This window comes from Salvelinus sp. IW2-2015, linkage group LG24, assembly GCF_002910315.2.
Source record: "Salvelinus sp. IW2-2015 linkage group LG24, ASM291031v2, whole genome shotgun sequence".
NCBI lineage: Eukaryota > Metazoa > Chordata > Actinopteri > Salmoniformes > Salmonidae > Salvelinus > Salvelinus sp. IW2-2015.
In genome coordinates, this window is record NC_036864.1 from 3,633,872 (window position 1) to 3,654,045 (window position 20,174).

At 44.2% G+C, this 20,174-nt stretch overlaps 1 protein-coding gene across 1 annotated transcript in view; it reads right to left on the reverse strand.

Annotated features, from left to right (window-relative positions):
- Positions 1-407: 407 nt before the first annotated feature.
- rassf3 (Ras association domain family member 3) overlaps positions 408-20,174 on the reverse strand; it is a 59,089-nt gene continuing 39,322 nt past the window's right edge. The window contains exons 3-7 of the mRNA XM_023969466.2: positions 8,670-8,777; positions 5,574-5,729; positions 5,374-5,461; positions 3,496-3,611; positions 408-3,415 (exon numbers count right to left, since the gene is read on the reverse strand). Coding sequence (XP_023825234.1) covers positions 3,266-3,415; positions 3,496-3,611; positions 5,374-5,461; positions 5,574-5,729; positions 8,670-8,777 — 618 coding nt within the window. The 3' untranslated portion in view covers positions 408-3,265. The remainder of the gene's footprint in view (positions 3,416-3,495; positions 3,612-5,373; positions 5,462-5,573; positions 5,730-8,669; positions 8,778-20,174) is intronic.

Below are 20,174 nucleotides of genomic sequence, written 5' to 3' on the forward strand. Positions count from 1 at the left end.
GATGATACACCTGGGCAACCGCTGTCTTGTCGACCTATTGCTGCAGATGCTCCTGCTATGCTGCACAGCCCTTGTTCTACTGCAACACCTGAATGAGCTACCCCTGGTACGGCTATGTGTACTGGATCGTGGACAAATACTTCATCTTATGTAGCAACTGCTGCTTGCCCCTTTAGGAGCTGCCTATAGGAGTGCAGTCAGGTCTCATTATAGTTCTGCATGTTTGATTCAGTGGCCAGATCAGTGGATTCACAAATACTCTTTTTTTTGTACAATTTAAACTTTAATAGATGAATTCAATCCTTTAGAGGAGTAAAGGCCACATTTGGTAACAATCCAAAAATAAACAGTTACCTACAAAAATAAACCTGCATCATCAATAATATAAATAGAATATAGCAAAGTCTTTCATTATAACATGTCAGTTGCATCCCATCTCCTCCAAGCTGTGCCCACAGCTGCTGTGTTCATCCACATCCTGGTACTGAACCATCACTAACACTGTCAGCAGAATCATTCCATGTATAGATCTTAGTCTCTGCATATAGCACTGCAGCATAGAACATTACAAGAGCATAGCTGAAGACACAGGGGGGCGATCTTTGGCAAATACAGTTATGCATCCATCTAGTTTATGTATATCTATATAAATTGTTCATACATTTCCAAGTTCAACAGTACTGGCCTATGGTTCCATGAAAGCMACAGTAGACCTATATGCATTAGAGTAGATAATGCATGCATTATAGTATATTTATATGGGTTACCTTAGCAGTCATATTCCTACAACAGACTTAAAAGCCAACCAGACAGCACTGCCCATAACATGATACAATTGAAGATAAACCAAATTTCACAGTCTAACAAATCATACAGGAGCTTGTATAAATATCAAGYTTTAGAAGCACCTAACATCTTTCATAAAAGCCACTTGTATTTCAATAAGAAAGGCCTAATTATGAAACATTGTCTAGAATTATAATAGTGGAAGATCGGCATCTGGTAAATGGAGAAAAGAAAAATCCCTGAATTAAAAGGTAAAGTGCCCAGAAGCTTCAGTAGACAGTAAACTGGTCCGATAGGAGYGCTGTAGATAGATATGAACTGGTCTGGTTCAAAGCCCTGATGCTGAGATGTGCAGACCTCTAACTAGCTAACACAGGGCCAGTGGTATCTGTCAATGTAACACTGTGCTTTGCAACACCATTTAGCAGGGCTTACAAAAAAAAGAATGGCTTTAGGATCTAAAATAAAGATTATTTTACCATATCTAATTTCATTAACACAGTGATTAAACAAATTAAGTTCTGGGTGTGTAACCCCTTATAAACTCTAGCTATAACATTTTCCCTTAATTTTTACGAGGCCTCTAAGAGCTTGCACCAGGCAAAACCTAAAATAAATCTAAACATTTTAGAATATCTTCAGTTATAGAACAGRAAAACAGGAAGCAACAGCACATCATATCACCAACCGGCTTTAGATAAACAGTTTGACGCAGGTGAAGACCCGAGAGGACAGTTACAGCATTTATCCATAAGGTGGGGCTATATAACCACACCACTACTCTTTCTACAGAGATAAACATGGCAACTAACTCGGTACCATCAGAAAGAACGTCATATAGTACTGGCAGATAAACAACAAGGCTTTTAAACATGCCAATTCAACATATATTCTTGCATTTGGTCAGTGTGTTTTGATACGGTGCTGAGGGTTGATGGCCCAAAATGCGCTCACTTGTTGCTCTGTCCATTGAAATGATGTACAGTCTCAGTTCAAATGACCCCCCCCCTACCAGAAGATGAATACAACCCATGTAGAGATGTACATACAGTACTGACAGAGACGGACAGGGAGGCAAAATGGGAGAACTTCTCAGAGCAACAAGTTCTAGCCTCTCTCTCCTAGTCAAGGAGACAGATGAACACATGGTCATGTGACTTCACCTCCACGATAACGGACTAGTCTCTTTGGTCTGTTAGCACATTCATTTCCTGATGTCCCATGCAGAGAGCATGACACATGCAGCTTTGCTTCAGGGTTCACACGCTGGTGCAACAGAAGGCTGATTTAAAGCATTTATCTTACCAGCCCTACAGCAGATTAGAACAGATGTAGCCATGTTAAATGAATACCAGAGGAACAGGAACAATATAGCCATTGTCCTTTGCTGCTATTCCTAACCATGTTATCTGTGGCCACAGGCCTGGCACTGGCTCCAACAGAGGTGGTTTAAACTAGGCCCTGAACTTTCTCGGCATCGACAATCTCTTAACACGGAACGCCAAAAACCCTCGTTTGTCACATCCATTTCGTTTCTCATGTTTTTTCTTACACAGCTTTCTAAGTTTCTTTTCTACTTCCTTTAAAACCATTAGTCAACTTCCTAAAATCTTTCCGTTCTCACGGCATGTCCAGATGTCAGAGGTGAGCGGTCAGCTCAAACTCCACTAACTGTCAGTCTGGTCACAAGCTGTAACACTCCCATTCTGACCTCTAAACCCCAAACAGCTTGTGACTGACTCTACACCAAATATGCTTCTCCTTTCAAGACCATCACAACCTTCAGTTTAAATACAATCACTCATCTAGTCCATCTCAGTTACCTTTAATACAGAGTCACTTCTATGATAAACCAGTCTAGCCTTTGTTGCCAATGTGTTTTCTGTGCATTAACCCCTGTGAGAGAAATCAGTGAGCACACTAGGTCCCTATAGGGGTTGGATTGCTGCCACGCCTTCATAGAACACAAAACCATTTCAGCAAAGAAACAGAACAAAGCGTCACCCACATAAATTAAAACGACAATATGTACAAACCAACGCATCCTCCAATTAAATAAAAAGTACAAATAAACTGAATCAATTATTTCGGTGTTTGAATCATTCATGTTCAAAAAGGTCATTCTAAAAGAATAAAAATACAACTAACTAGAGAGAATGCACTAACCAGAAGGATGAGAAGAGAGTGAACAGAAGAGTGAACATGGCACACAGGGTGTAGGCCTACTCAGTAAAGACATGGAGCTAGTCTCTTGAGTGCTCCTGAATGAAGTCCAGGCTGACTGCAGTGGAACCACTGCTGCCCTCTATTGYCCATCCAGTGTATTGCACACAGGGTACACTGGTACAATCTGGAGTTAATTCCAGCTGTCTGTCTCTCTCCAGTTTCTGAATCAGGTTGGACCAGTTTCCCCCTCAGTGTCCCTCAGACTGGCTTTTGGTTCCCAGCCCTCTCTCCTCCTCTCCTCCAGGGGCAGTAGTTACCCCGGCCCCCCTGCTGCGCTCATGGCCTCCTGCAGCTTGAGYCTGTAGTTGTCGTAGCGACGCGTCACGGAACACACCCGCTCAGTCTCCTCCTTCTCCAGCATCCTCAGGATGTTACTYAACTCTGGGCTGGAGAACGCTTCCCACTGGAAGAGAGAGGGGTATGGTTAATACAGAGAGTGTGAGTGTGTGTGTTTAGTGTGTGTGGGAGTCATGGGAGTCTTACCATGACCTCGCCAGTCTGCTGTTCTCTCAGGACGAAGCCTAGTGTGTCGGTGTTGGGACCTGCTAGCAGACGCAGGAACAACGGATGCTCTCCCTCCGACAGCTTACACATGTACACTGCAGGAGGAAAAAACACACACAGGCTAGAACATTAGTACCATAACATGCTGTGGTTAWAATGCATGATCATTGGGCATTCTAMAAAAGGGTTCAGTGTTGAGTCAGGGGGAAGACGTGCTGTAAAACACTAACTAATGAGAGCTTGGGAAACTGGGGATAGGCCAAAGTGGTGTGTGTACATGGAAAACAACCCTGGATAAAAGTCTTGGCTCCATGCCGATGGGGTAAGCGCACACAAAAATGCACATACACATACGGGTAAATAACCACAGCAGCCCTGTCAGATCAGAGACAGAAGTCTTTCATGCGAGTCAGTCACCARGCAGCCCTAAACCCTCCCGCATGCTCCTTATCCAGAGACACCAGCACACACCACCACATGTTCTCAGCCTGTCCCTCTACAGTGGAGGTAACCTGCCTGTCTGCTAGGCCTAGCCAGCCTATACCTAACCTATTAAAACCCAATTGGTGAAAGAGTCCAGCTATGTACCAGATGGTGCCGTGGTGGTACAGTACTTTAACCGTCCATCTCAGCAGGACTGGGAGAGAACCGCATTCCATGCCACACCGGATTCTGACATCACCATGGTATTTCTTGATGCAGGCAGGGGCTTTAAGTTCCCACCACCATCAGAATGGGTCATAAGTTACATAGACATGCAAACATTTACCCTTCCTCATACATCACAGTAACAGATCTAGTGTCAGTTTTGACAGCACAAATCGTAACCATTACAAACGGAGTCCATGCCCCCCCCACCGTCCTAGGCCTACTCCACCCAGGGGGTGCTGATGTGTATCTGTCTGAGGGTATTTATCAGCTAGTGGAACTAAACTGTTTTTAATTGGACCACAGTATAGACTCTGTCTAGACAGACCATCTCATTAACAGGCTCAGCCCTCCCCTCTTCATTTACCGAGGGGAAAACACCACGACGTCAGAGCTAGCATCTGAGCCACACTGTCCTAGAGGTCGGGGATAGCGTGTGTGCATTTCCCATTGACATAATGAAGAGCCGTCAGATTACACAACAGTGTGAGAAGAGATTAGACAGACCGTGACAGACTGTAGTCAGCACTGCTACTCAGCTGGAAGTCTGACCTATTCACAATCAAAACCATAATCTACCTGCACTCCTGTTCCCGACCCCCACCCAGTCTTCAGTAAGAGGGGCTAATCTCCTTCTCTGTGGTATAGGGAGCAGAGACTGATCCATCTTTGCTCGTCTGCTGGGGGTCTCGAACCCGGGTTAAGGTCTAGGCTGAACCCCACCAGTGATCTGCCCTATCAATCGTATCTAGCAGAGCCCTAACACAGGAAGAACTGTAGTAACAGAAATTGGGGGGGCGGGGGGGGAGAAGAAGACCAAGACACAGGCTGCTACTATAAACTGTACTGAAACCTGTTGGKGCCTTCTCTCCACAGGCTGGCAGGTTGGAGAGCAGCTGCTGCTGGACACGATATGTGTGTGTGTGTGTGTTCCGCCCTACCGGGGTATTCCTGACACAGGGATGAAACACAATGTGTGTGGGGACAGCCCTGTGGCATTCAGCAACATGAGGGCGAGGAGTCTAGAAATACACATCCTGACCCTACAGATACCGACACACTCACACTCATGAATACACCCCACACACAATATGTTCAGACACCAGCCCAGTTCTGGCACGCATGCCATCCTGCCAGCTAACACAGTCTGGCATCTATGGCATGACAAACCAGCTAGTCTCTCCTCTAGCCAGAAAGACAGACACTTACCTTGCTCCTCCCTGCGGCAGCGTTTGTACAGGGCATATTTAGCAGGGTTGTCAGCTACGGTGAACTTGGTCAACAGGGCCTGGATMACCTGATAAAAACAACATTCACGATAAAGACTAGCATCAGCGKTCATATATAATTATAGCCATTTTCTACAAATCACTGCAAGCAGGTTGAACGTAACTGTGTGAGAGACCCACCTGTCGAATGGTGTTGTTGGAGCTGATGTGAAGAGTGTTAGTCGCCCCCTGGGGGAGGTAGAAGGCCTCCTCTCCTCCCCCACCTCCTCGTACGGTGATGGGTCTCCTCAGCTCCAACTGCACCTTGATGAACCCYGTATACACACCACTGGGGTTCTACAGGGAGAGAGACGGGTCAGGATACTGCAGGSCAACAGAAAATGTACACAAGCGAGCATGTTTGAGGGGGGGGGGGTAACAAGTTAGCAGATGGAGCCCAGATTTGTGGGCCTCTCTCTAAGCCCATTACTTCACGTACCACCTGCGGACGGGACAGCACTGTGTGCGTGTGTGAGAGAGTCATTAAAAAGGTGATGAGAGCTGAAACTAAGWTCAGCTGACTGCCACGACTAAAACGCACCCACACCGTTACGTTTCTTTAGAGAAAGAACAAAGGAGTGACTTGTGGTTGCGATAGACGGACAGATCTGGGACACAAAGAGAGGAGAGAGAATAAAACGGGTGTGGGAGCAAACAAAGACATTCTAAAGAAGACAGAAGTAGTCATTATGCCTGCCTGACTGCATGTTTTAGATGAGACTGACAGGTCTGATAGCATGGACATCAATCTGAATCAAAGAACAGTGGTACGAACTTTGACCCCTCAGAAGAMAATAAGTACAGTACCAGTCAAAAGTTTGGACACACTCATTCCAGGGTTTCTATATTTGTACTATTTTCTACATGGCAGTATAATAGTGTAGTCACCAAAACTATTAAATAACACATATGGAATCATGTAGTAACCAAAAAAAAAAAGTTTGAACTTCAAAGTAGCCATTTTTCCTTGATGACAGCTTTGCCCACCCTTGGCATTCCCTCAACCAGCTTCACCTGGAATGCTTTTCCAACAGTCTTGAAGGAATTCCCACATATGCTGAGCACTTGTTGGAAAAGCATTATTTCACTCTTCAGTCCAATTCATCCCAAACCATCTCAATTGGGTTGAGGTCAGGTGATTGTGGAGGCCAGGTCATCTGACGCAGCACTCCATCACTCTCCTTCCTGGTCAAATAGCCCTTACACAGCCTGGAKGTCTGTTGGGTCATTGTCCTGTTGAAAAACTGTGGTAGCCATTCTGGTTAAGTGTGCCTTGAATTCTAAATAAATCAGACAGTGTCACCAGCAAAGCACCCCCACAACTCCTCCGTGCTTCACGGTGGGAACAACACACGCAGAGATCATCCTTTCACCTACTTGGCGTCTCACAAAGACACAGCGGTTGGAACCAAAAATCTCAAATTTAGACTCATCAGACCATTGCAACAATTCAACCATGAAGGCCTGATTCACACAGTCTCCTCTGAACAGTTGATGTTGAGATGTGTCTTGAACTCCGTGAAGCATTTATTTGGGATGCAATTTCTGAAGCTGGTAAGTCTAATGAACTTATCCTCTGCAGCAGAGGTAACTCTGGGTCTTCCTTTCCTGTGGCGGTCCTCATGAGAGCCAGTTTCATCATAGCGCTTGATGATTTTGCGACTTCACTTAAAGAAACCGGACTGACTGACCTCTGTGTCTTAAAGTAATGGACTGTCGTTTCTCTTTGCTCTTTGAGCTGTTCTTGMCATAATATGGACTTGGTCTTTTACCAAATAGGGCTATCTTCTGTATACCACCCTCACCTTGTCACAAGACAACTGATCGGCTCAAAACGCAGTAAGAAAGACATTCCACAAACTAACTTAACAAGGCACACCGGTTAATTGAAATGCATTCCAGGTCTTATGGTCACCTTATGAAGCTGGTTGAAAGAATGCCAAGAGTGTGCAAAGCTGCCATCAAGGCAGGGGTGGCTATTTTGAAGAATTAACCCTTTTTTGGTTACTAAACTCAGCAAAAAAAGAAACGGCCCTTTTTCACAACCCTGTTATAAAAGATAATTTGTAAAAATCRAAATAACTTCACAGATCTTCATGAGCGTTACACCGAGGTCTGTCCTCTGGAGCGGGATCGATTTGGAGGTGGAGGGTCTGGCGCGGTGTCACAGCATCATCGGAGCTTGTTGTCATTGCAGGCAATCTCAATGCTGTGCGTTACAGGGAAGACATCCTCCTCCCTCATGTGGTACCCTTACTGCAGGCTCATCCTGACCTGACCCTCCAGCATGACAATGCCACCATTTCCCCCCAGAAATATCCAGGAACTTGCAGGTGCCTTGGTGGAAGAACAGGCAAATCTGGTGCAGTCCATGAGGAGATGCACTGCAGTACTTAATGGAGGTGGTGGCCACACCAGATACTGACTTAATTTTGATTTTGACCACCACCTTTGTTCAGGGACACATTACATTTCTGTTAGTCACATGTCTGTGGAACTTGTTCAGTTTATGTCTCAGTTGTTGAATCTTGTTATGTTCATACAAATATTTACACATGCTAAGTTTGCTGAAAATAAACGCAGTTGACATTGAGAGGACGTTTCTTTTTTGCTGAGTTTACAGGATTCCATGTGTTAATAGTTTTGATGTCTTCAATATAGTTGAAAATAAAGAAAAACCCTTGAATGAGTAGGTGTCCAAACTTTTTACTGGTACTGCATGTTACAGTTATTCATCTGGGACAAATCTCTCAGGCAGGCCTGTTCCAGACAGCTAGTCTGGTAAACATGTGTTGTGTGCCACCATCATGCCCGCAGCTTGATGAGCACTGAGCAGCCAGTTAGAGCTGGTCCTCTTCTACATAACAGGGTGGGTCAGGACAACTCAAGAGCTTCTGTTCAATCCTCCTAATCATTAGTAAAGGAAGGAGTTGTGGTGGAAGCATGCAGCGAGGAAACGTGAGTGTCACGTCTCTTGTGGATCAGGATGGGATAGATGACAAAACATGAGTGCAGAATGAGCCTTTACGGTTCAGCTCAGCTCTGAAGGCTGTGCCAGAGATAACACACTCGTGCCAGAGATAATCAGAGCCTGACAGTCATTCAAGTTAGTTTAGGGATGAGGGGTCAAAGTGGGTAGCTAGGTCACAAGGGATGATAAACTGAGGTAGAGTAGTGTCTGATGTAGGAGTTGGGTTAAGGGTTAGTGGACRGGGTCAGGGATTAGAGGTCACTTGCCAGGGTCATTTTGAGGTGGTCCTTGGAGGAGTTGTTGTACAGCTCGACCTTCTGTCTGATCTCCTCTCTGCTGAGATGAGTCCGTAACTCCCTTTCCTGCGCCACATCCTGATTGACAGAAACAGAGTTAAGTGGTGTTATTACATGTGTTATGGCCTGAAGAGATTGTCTATCTGTATCAGCTGATCTTACCAAAGAGCATACGCACACACAGACACACACCCAGCCCTGGGCCTACCAGAGTGTTTTCCTGACCTTCATTTGGATGCTAGATCAGGGATATTCAACTGGAAGCCTGCAGGCCAGATTATTAATTTAGACTRGCCCTTTGATCAATTCTTAACATGCAAAAATATCTATGCCAATATCAGACTTAAAATGACAATCACTATGGTGGTGGTCTGTAATGTGGTTTCTAGCGCCTACGTGGCCAGTTGATTATTTTTTCTCCAAATGAAGTTGGCTCTAGCGTTTGAACGGTTTAAGCTACAAAATATTAWGACCCTATTACTGAAAGCTACGACTAAGGAACACCTACGTGCCTTCTATTTCCTTCTCTTATATTCACAAGGACTTGTTAAAAGGGGGTTATGACAACAACATAAAATCCCTAATTACTGAGGGAAATTAATTCAAAACTGCAGACTGAATTTGGCATTACCTGATTTGACATACTGCATCTTTGTGTAATTTATTGAGATACTTAGTTTCCAGATGATTTTACATTTACTTACTTTTAGAAACGTAATATTTGTTTTTGGGTTGAACCGACTCACGTTGGTTGAGCGCCAGTCACTTCTTTCCTAATTACTTTTGGCAACATTTCATTTAAAGAAAAGTATTTTAATGGTGGTTGTGCATTTTTATTTTTAAATACAGTTCTTCCAATGAATAATCATGTGGAAAATGTCCGCCCCCCTCCCCCGCAATTATTATTATTTTTATATATATCTGGGCCTCCGTAACAATATATACACTGAACAAAAACAACATGTAAAGTGTTGGTTTCATGAGCTGAAATAAAAGATCCCAGAAATGTTATTTTGCTCAAATTTTGTGCACACTTTCTTTTACATCCCTGTTAGTGAGCATTTCTCCTTTGCCAAGATATGCCACACCTATCAGGTGGATGGATTATCAAGAAGCTGATTAAACAGCATGATCATTGCACAGGTGCACCTTGTGCTGGGGACAATAAAAGGTCACTCTATAACGTGCAGTTGGCATACAACACAATGCCACAGATGTCTCAATTTGAGGGAGCGTGCAATTGGCATGCTGACTGCAGGAATGTCCACCAGAGCAGATGGCAGAGTATTTAATGTTGATGTTGGAAAATATTCTAGGGGAAACACTGCCATCACACGCATACGACCATCACGCATCTCATACACACAACCTGTGTCTCATTGGGTCTGGGTCTCCCCATCAAGGCAAGGATCCACCACAGAACGGACACAYATGCGCACACACACAGATGACTCATCCCACCATAGGACAGAAGTGTGCCAGGCCCAACCCAGGGAGAGAGGTCATAGTCATGTAATGAATGTACTCCCCAGATCCAGAGAGATGAGTCATACCGCTGAAGGCTGTGACTTTCACACACACACACGTTTTAACTCCTAGAAAGCAGAAGGATCGGACTTTGTTTGTTGATAATGAGAACTGAATTTTAGTAATATTTCTTAATGGACAGCTTTCTCTCCATATCACCCTGGATCWAGCAGTCATAGCAGACACGTCATCCTCAGTGTGTGTGCCTGCCTGAAGGTCTAAAGTCCACACAGCACTGTGTGTTCTTACATGGGCATAGAGCTTTGCTCTCTAAGGCTCMTAGCTACTAAAAACAAACCTAAACCACACTCAGTATACTGGCAAGACCTAGCAGGCACTGGACACCTTATAAGGCCACACTGCACGAGAGACCAGGGTGCCAACGTGCACACACACACACATAGAAGAGTCCACCTTAGGCAATAACATTGATAGTGGAGTGGTATGGTTCTAATAGCCTAGTATTTACCTCAGGGAGACCGGGCTGACAGGGGCCATATTCCTGACCTACTAGAGTTCTCTAATGTCAACATCAAGGCAATAAAAGGCATGCTTCTGATGGACTTTTTTACTGCCTACCACAGAGGAAAACAGGCTCATAAAATAACAGTACAGCGCTCCTTACTGTTACGGTTAGCAATGGATGTGGTCTAATGCTGGGGTTTAGACTCCTGCCGCAGCCAGATGTCTTCACTGACCGGAGACTGGGCTGGGTGGCGCTGTGAGGAGAACTGTAGGTCAAGTCCACCTAGCCCATGGTGTGACCCAGTAGGTTCATGAGACTATGGGTTGTAGTGTATGAGCCCATACAGGTGACATTGACCTGTTGCTTGGTCGAGCCCAGTGACTCACTACAGGAATACTAGGTCAACGGCACTGTTAGCACTACACAGACATGACAGCATATCAAGGCCTCTTGATATGCATAGGAGACAGTGGCTCTGCACTGATAAAGGCTTTTGCAGACAGTACGTCAGATTCAGTCTTACTGAAAGTATGCATATTCTTCACACAAACATCATGTCTGAACTCAGAACCCCAAAATAACATTGACGCTGTGGTAGAACATTTATTTTGAATGGCGATTGCGCATTTATCAAAATCTCATCAGGTAGCCTGATTTCAGATGGGTCATGTAAAGAGGGTTATTATGGAAATCCCTTCTTGCACAGCATGCAAACATTTAAATCAAACTATTATATTATTCTGACTATTCCCAATAATCGTATTATTGTGTGCATAATCAGTGCTGGTTGTGTTCCTATTGGTCAGCCAACGAGATCGGCTCGTAACACCAGCCACACACACGATAAAGGCCCAGCAAAAATCTGATACTGCCAGAACTGTTGGAGCCTGTGACCGGATGTAGCGGTACTTAAATCGTCACACTGAACGAGCCAAGACGACCGACAATCGTTTATGACCTACGACTTTGCCCACGACTTCGCAATTGTCAGGGATGGCAAAATCATGGCATAAGATGACAAAATAAAAAGTACAATCTGGGGGGGGCTTTAGCCTCTAAATCCACCATGTATTTATACACACACTGTAGTCACGGCAGATAGTGCTAGTCATCCCTGAAGTACTTTACCGGGTCGTACAGGTCACAGCTGATTAAGGTGGCTCACAGTAAGACCCAGGGGATTATGGGTAGCCACAGAGAGGTTGGTGTTGGTTATGACAACACTTGCTAGCCGCTATTGCATGGGCCATGACCACTCAGAGGTTGTGTGAGAGAGAGAGTTGGTTGATTGGCCTGATCGCCATCACRACCAGCTCTATAGGATTACCTCGGTTTCAAACAGAACCTCACAGAGGTCATGATAAACTACAACAGATGGCTCAGTGCCGAGCCAGTTCATGACTGAGGTCTTGAACAAACTAACATCGGTATCATTACTTTGGGTTCCGAAGCAGAGTATGTAAAAGAGTATGTATTTGAGTACATAGACAGGAGGAGCACCAGTGAGCCGGAGCTTGAGACAAAAGGCGAAACAAACGTCCTGATGAGGTAATGCCYCCAAAAAACAGCCTTCTCCCTCCCACACAGTGTTTGTTTTAGCCAYGGGCCACGACACTCCAGCCGGCGAGGAGGAGAGCAGAAACACAGCAGAACAGATTTTAGGACTGTCCCTGAGAGTTCAACCTGTCGCTCTTAACCTCTCCACCCTACACTCAGTCACCCCTACACTCCCTTCACTGTAGTTACTTCAGCATCAAGGTTAATGAATGCCAGTCGGATTAGACTCCGTTAAATTAACGACAAGCCTATACTCTCCCTCTGTACCCTGATTGAAGTAAGCATTTAGGCAACTTTTCCTGAGGTAGGCAGGGTTAGCTGGGGTGGCAGAGGTATAAGAGCACGACTGATAAAGGAGGAGGGAGGAGAGGAGTTGTTTTTTAGGGTGAAGAGTCAGTTGGCCGAGCAATGTGGGATAGCTGTGGGCCAGCGTGCGGAAAAKTGGCTCTGGTGTTGAGTGCTTAGAGTAAGCCTTAGTAGAGTTAYGAGTTCAGTGCAGGGTTAAGTGGAGGTGTGAGGGTGTAGCTTAACATGTGAAGCAATGTGTGTGAGGTAGAGGTTGACCGATTATGATTTTAACGCCGATACCGATTGGTGGACCAAAAAAAGCCGAAACCGATTCAATCAACCATTTTTTAAGTATAAATATATAAAAATAAAATTTGCGAATGCCTTGTTAAATCAACACCCGTTTGGCAAAGTAGACTGATTAGATGATAAATTAAGAGGCACCGCATTGATTATTTGCAAAGCAGGACAAGCTAGTTAAACTAGTCATTTCAACCATGTGTATGTAGTTAACTAGTGATTGTTAAGATTGATTGTTTTTTTATAAGATAAGTGTAATGCTAGGAAGCAACTTACCTTGGCTCCTTGCTGCACTCGCGTAACAGGTGGTCAGCCTGCCACGCAGTCTCCTCGTGGAGTGCAATGTAATCGGCRTCCAAAAATGCCAATTACCGATTGTTATGAAAACTTGAAATCGGCCATGCCGATTAATCGGTCAACCTCTAGTGTGAGGTGTGGTGTAATGTGTTTAGTGTGTTCAAAGGAGAGAGAAYAGGCTGTGCTTTGTGTCAGTCRCAGTCAGTCAAACAAACCGGTTCCTCGCCTGACTAATGTAGATTACACACAGCTGATGTTATCCGTTTACAGATGGACAGAGCCAGACAGCCATGCTTCTCAAGCAGAAAATAAAACAAGCTAAAAAAAGCTGAAAATAGACTAAACACCCCTGGCGACCTACATCTGGATCTGTGGGCGTGGATATTGTTTTAGATAAAGATTCAGGGAAGAGCAGTTTGRCCATGTGTTATGGTAGTTTGTGAATCCATGACCAGTCTCACTCAGTGCTATAGTGATGAAGCAACTATCCGCCCCTCTGTGTGGGACTTCCTCTTCAGCTTAGAGAGGGGAAATCCACAGCAGCCACACCTTTCCTCCGCATAACAGACGTGGACATTCCTCAAGACATAAACCAAGCACTGCATACACCGCATCCAGTGAAAACCCACTTGGAGATTCTATACTACCACTATAACACAGCCAATTCCCTGACACCACACAACAGCACAGTATTCATTTTGACCTGGAGGGATTCCAGCTGCTATTTACTGTMCCGAGTCTGACCCAGTACTGCATGCACAAACACACAGAATAACTTGGGAAAGACTAAACCACTCCATTGACTGCAGCAGKAGTGTGTGATCCATCCCTTAGCATCCCACTGGATAGAACAGAGGTGAATTCCTGCTCAGTGGGCTCAGAGTTAGAGTCCATTCTGCCTCCTGTGGTGTCAATGGACACGCAAAACTGAAAGTGGCTTTTCTGAGAATGAGTAAGGAGGTCAGGACTGAAACCCTCTGCTGAACACACACAAAACAAAAATACTGAGCTGAACAAACTCTGGGCTGAACAAAGAGAAAGAGGAATGGAAACCACCCCGGTAGAACTGCTGACTCTCCCCACAGGCCCCTGGCCTGGAACGCACACACTGCTGATAGGGGGTCTGTGGAGATCTCTATCAAGCAGAGGTATGAAAACACTGTGGAGATTGGAAAATGTGAATCTTGGGGAGTTGGGATGTGCCCGTTTCTCCTAGTCTGTGCTCTTTGTGTAGTCTACTGCTCCACACCAAGTCTGAAACATGAGAGAGAGGTCTGAGGTAGTGAAGGGGGGGGCTAAGAAAAAAAGTGTGAGTTCCATTTGTTTTTTTAAATGGGAAGATTAATCGTATCATATTGTTTTGACGACGTGGCAAAACTATTTTTGCGCTAGTTGGCTGTACATGCAAATCAATCCCAGAACAGCAGCAAAGGACCTTGTGAAGATGCTGGAGGAAACAGGTACAAAAGTATCTATATCCACAGTAAAATGAGTCCTATATCGACATAGCCTGAAAGGCCGCTCAGCAAGGAAGAACCCACTGATCCAAAACCGCCATAAAAAAGCCAGACTACGGTTTGCACATGGGGACAAAGACCGTACTTTTTGGAGAAATGTTCTCTGGTCTGATGAAACAAAAATAGAACTGTTTGGGGCCATAATGACGTTTGGTGGAAAAAGGGCAAGGCTTGCAAGCCAAAGAACACCATCCCAACCGTGAAGGCATGGGGTGCAGCATCATGTTGTGGGGTGCTTTAGCTGCAGGAGGGACATGGTGCAGCTTCACAAAATAGATGGCATCATGAGGATGGAAAATGATGTGCATATATGAAGCAACATCCAAGACATCAGTCAGGGAGTTAAAGCTTTGGTCGCAAATGGGTATTCCAAATGGACAATGACCCAAGCATACTTCCAAAGTGGTGCAAAAATGCTTCAGACAACAAAGTCAAGGTATTGGGTGGCCATCACAAGCCTGTCCTCAATCCTTTAGAAAAATTTGTGGGCAGAACTGAAAAGCGTGCGTGCGAGCAAGGAGGCCTACAAACCTGGCTCCGGCCAAAATTCACCTAGCATATTGTGGGAAGCTTGTGGAAGGCTACCCAAAACATTTGACTCAAGTTAAACTAATTTAAAAAAGGCAATGCTACCAAATACTAATTGTGTATGAAAAATGCTGACCCACTGGGAATGTGATGAAAGAAATAAAAGCTGAACTAAATCACTATTATTCTAACATTTCACATTCATAAAATAAAGTTGTTGATCCTAACTGACTGAAGACAGGGATTTTTTACTAGGATTAAATGTCGGAATTGTGAAAAAACTGAGTTTAAATGTAATTTGGCTATCCGACTTCAACTGAATATGAAAATACAAACTTGTAGTGGGAGAAATCAGTCGGCGGGTCAAAATTCCTATAACAACTACAACCTGAAACTTCTTACTGGGAAAATTTGGCTTCACTATTCTACAATGTAGAAAATAGTAAAAATTAGAGGGATCGACCGATTATGATTTATTGAACCGGCGTATCAGCTTTTTTTGGTCCTCCAATAAGTGGTATCGAAAAACAAATTAAATCGGTCGACCTCTAATTTTTACTAGTTATATATATATATATATACTGCTCAAAAAAAATAAAGGGAACACTTAACCTCTAATTAGTACCGATCCCGGATCCGGGTTTGAAAATAGACAACATACGGTGATCGCCACAAATAGTCATATTAAACATTCCTGAAAATAAAAGTGTCTCACATGCTTCAAAAGCCTAGAATCTTGCTAATCTAACTGCGTTSTCAGATTTAAAAAATGATTTACTGCGAAAGAATAGGATGCRATTATCTGAGCTCAGCGCTCCATAAATAAATACTTTTCAACCAGCACAAGCGTAACATTATCACAGATTGCGTTGAAAGAAATTGTTTAGCTGTGGAAAATCTTTCTCTGTTTGCAATCCCAAGGCTCATTGTTACACACTGAATGGTCTTTTGTTCGGTTAAATCCATTTTTTATAGCCTAACACGAAACATTTTGTGAACGCTTATGTCGTTGAATTTCATGTCATWAAATTTTTGGCGAAACATCCGACCTAAATACACTGACTAAACCTGACGTTATCCAGTCATGTTTGGTTTCCTTGCAATCAACTCTTTGTAACACAACCAAACTTGATGGGTCATTTTGCGGGACGTATTGATCCGAAAAAAACKATTGGAAGACAGCGAGTAACGACCTCATTTGCGCACCAATCAGATGACCACTGTCTCTTTGATTGACTGTATTTTAACCCAATGACCAMTCATCGTCTTGAAATCTAGCTGGTTAGATAGCCAATGAACAGAGGTAAATGGCACTATCAAATGGTAATTTGTTTGGAGACGAACTCACACGGAGAACGTGTGCGCAACAGCAGTCTTTTCAATTCGCATTTCAACGAGGAAGGACTGAAAGTGATTACGCACAGCGGTATTTCGACAACGTGCATCTTCAACTGTATTTTCATCGAACATCATGGCGAATAAGTCTGGGAAAGCTAAATCCAAGACTAGATATAGCAATGTAGAGGCAATTTTAGAGGAAATTGATCGTGATACTGATACAGAAATGTTATCTGAGGAAGATTCTGTTGGAGCGGATTCATTTGATTCTGAAACTGAGGCATATTTCTTGGAAGGAGAGGATATCATTTTGGATTGGTAAGTTCTTGTCATGCTAATGCYGTTGTTTGTAATATAAAATGTTATTTGTGATTGTTTTTACGTTTTAGTTGCAATATATGCACATTTTATGAAATGTGTAACGTACACGTGGGCTATTCATTGTGAGTGAGGGTACGTTTGTATAGCATGTAGCATGTGTACTCTACTCTGACAATATATTATGGTAGCATGGCCACAGATATGATTTGAAACCAGTGTTTGTTTTGTTCCCTGTTCTCTCTCTCTATATATATAAATAAAAATGCATATGTTTATTATACCTGTTGATACAGGGCTCATGTGAAACTATTCTAACTGAACATTTTGATTCAGTGGCACTGATTCCGACTGGGAGCCCCCAACACCGCCCCCAGCGCCAACTTGTTCATCCAGCCGGACCCCTGCTGTCTCTGGGCCATCTACCGGTGTGAAGGCGCCGACAAAGAAGAGGAAGAGGGGAAGTGTGCCACCTGCTAGAGAAGGGACAGAAGGGCGTTGGCACACTGTCCTGGAAGATGATGTGGAGCCACCCCAGCCAACTTTCCGACCGAAAAGGGAGCCTGGACCTCAGGTGAACTCGAGCACAACATACAGCCCCCTTGAGCTTTTCCAGTTGTTTTTCACCCATTCTGTTGTAGGTTCACTCGTGTCTAACACGAATACGTTTGGAAGAAGAAGCAGGCGGCAAAAAGGTAGCATGGAAAGCCTGTATCCATGTCAGACTTTTACTGCTACCTTTCACTGGTCATCTACATGGGGCTGGTGAAGCTGAAAAGCCTGACTGACTACTGGAAGACGTCATCACTCTACCAACTCCTTTTCCCATGACTGTTATGTCCTGCAAAAGGTTTCTGGTTGTTTCACAGACGCTTCACATCAGTGACCCAAAGGTTGATGAAGAGAATGAGAAGAGGCACAGCAACGTTTGATAGACTGTGCAAAATCAACCTCTCTACTCCAGCATTGTTGAGGCCTGCAATACCTACGTTCAGCCAGCCCAGAACCTGTCAATCGATGAGAGGATGGTAGCCACAAAGGCCAGAATTGGCCTCAAACAATAATGCGTAACAAGCCAACCAAGTGGGGTTACAAGCGGTTTGTTTTGGCTGATTCTGTGTGTGCCTACCCATGCAATTTCTTTGTCTATGAGGGGAAGAACACTTGTGCGACTGGTAAAGGACTTAGCTATGACTCTGTGATGGAGTTATTGGATTTCCAAATGCTGGGGAAGGGCTACAACCTATTTGTGGATAACTTCTCACACAAGCCCTACCCTGTTCACAGACCTGAGGAAGCGGGAAGTGTGGGCTTGTGGCCCATTCGCACCAACAGGGTGGGCTTTCCGAAGACCAAGGTGAACGACATGCCTAAGCGGCTGAGCGGGGGGCCATGCGATGGATCCGTGAATGGCCGCTTTTGTAAAGTGGATGGATACCAGGGAAGTCGTGATGTGTTCAACTATACACAAGTCCTTCAAGGGGATCATGTTGCCCGGCGTATCAAGGTGATACTGGGAATTGGACCACCAAAAATGCCCCATTCCAACTGCAGTGAGGACTACAACAAGAGCATGGGAGGTGTGGACCTATCCGATGCGCTGATAGGCTATTACAATGTTCTGCATAAGACAATGAAATGGTACAAAACCTTCTTCTATCATTTCGTCGACATTGCTGTGGTGAATGCATTCATCCTACAGAAGGAAATGGCTAAGAGCTGTGGAAAGCCCTTCCTACACACAGAAATCCTTCAGAGAGCAGCTCATCAAGGAGCTTGCTGCCTACAGCACCACTGCACCAAGCCCTGTCCCTTCTGCTCCTGCCACAAGTGTTCATCTGCCCAGATAATATTTTGTGCAGACATGGATGTGCCTAAGGGCCAAAAGGGCACAGCATGGAGGCGTTGCTGTGTTGTTTGCAAAATGAAGTCGCCCATCACATGCACCACATGCTCGGTGACCTCTGCTTTACATCAGAAAGAGACTGCTATAGCATCTGGCATCGACAGCAGAATATTGTGTAGAGCTTTGGCAAAGTGGGTGGGGTTATGTTATATCTGGAGTACTGTTCCTGTCTTATCCTGTGTGATTTAAGTATGCTCTCTCTTTCTTCTCCTTTCTGAGGACCTGAGCCCCAGGACCATGCGTCATGACCCCCTGGCATGATGATCTCCTTGCTGTCCCCAGTCCACCCGACCTTGCTGCTGTTCCAGTTTCAACTGTTCTGCCTGCGGCTATGGAACCCTACCTAAACTGTTCATTTTTACTCTTGAGGTGCTGTCCTGTTGCACCCTCTACAACCACTGCGATATCTACCCGGCACAGCCAGAAGAGGACTGGCCACCCTCATAGCCTGGTTCCTCTAGGTTTCTTCCTAGGTTTTGCCTTTCTAGTTTTTCCTAGCCACCGTGCTTCTACACCTGCATTGCTTGCTGTTTGGGGTTTTGGCCGGGTTTCTGTATAGCACATTGAGATATTAGCTGATGTAGGAAAGGCTATGTAAATACATTTGATTTGATAGAGGACTGAGGGTCTTCCAAATATTGAAAGTGTGTAAATAGTCACCCATGTTATTTTGTAAATGTATATTTTATTTATTTTTACATTTTTCCCCCATATTTCTCCCAATTTTTTTTTTGGGGGGGTGTTAGATACCATTTTGGTATTTTGTATATAGTTATTTGTTTCAGAATGTATACCTTCACAATTTGGCCACTTGGGTACATTTGTGCTACTTGTGTGGGACACCTGGGTGACCTCATGATAAATGTCGTAGCACACTCATTTTGGAAGTTATCATTCTGAAACTTTGCACAAGTACTGTTGCCTTCTTATGTTTTCCACTGAAATTGTTCCCATATTCATATCTAGATGTTTGTTTTATCTTGTTCATTTTAATTATGATACAACATTAAAATGAAAAAACGTATGTTTTCTTTCATGTATTATCAAAACCAGATCTATTGTGTTATATTCTCCTACATTCAATTCACATTTACACAAACTTCGAGTGTTTTCTTTCAAATGGTACCAAGAATATGCATATCCTTGCTCCTGGGCCTGAGCTAGAGACAGTTAGATTTGGGTATGTCTTCAGGCGGAAATTGAAAGGGGGGGGGTATTCCCAAGAGGTTTTAAAACAACAATGTAACTCCAAGTCAATCACACTTCTGTGAAATCAAACTGTCCACTTAGGAAGAAACACTGATTGACAATAAATTTCACATGCTGTTGTGGCAAATGGATATGACAAAAGGTGGAAATTATGGCAATTAGCAAGACCCCCATAAAGGAGTGGTTCTGCAGGTGGTGACCACAGACCACTTCTCAGTTCCTAT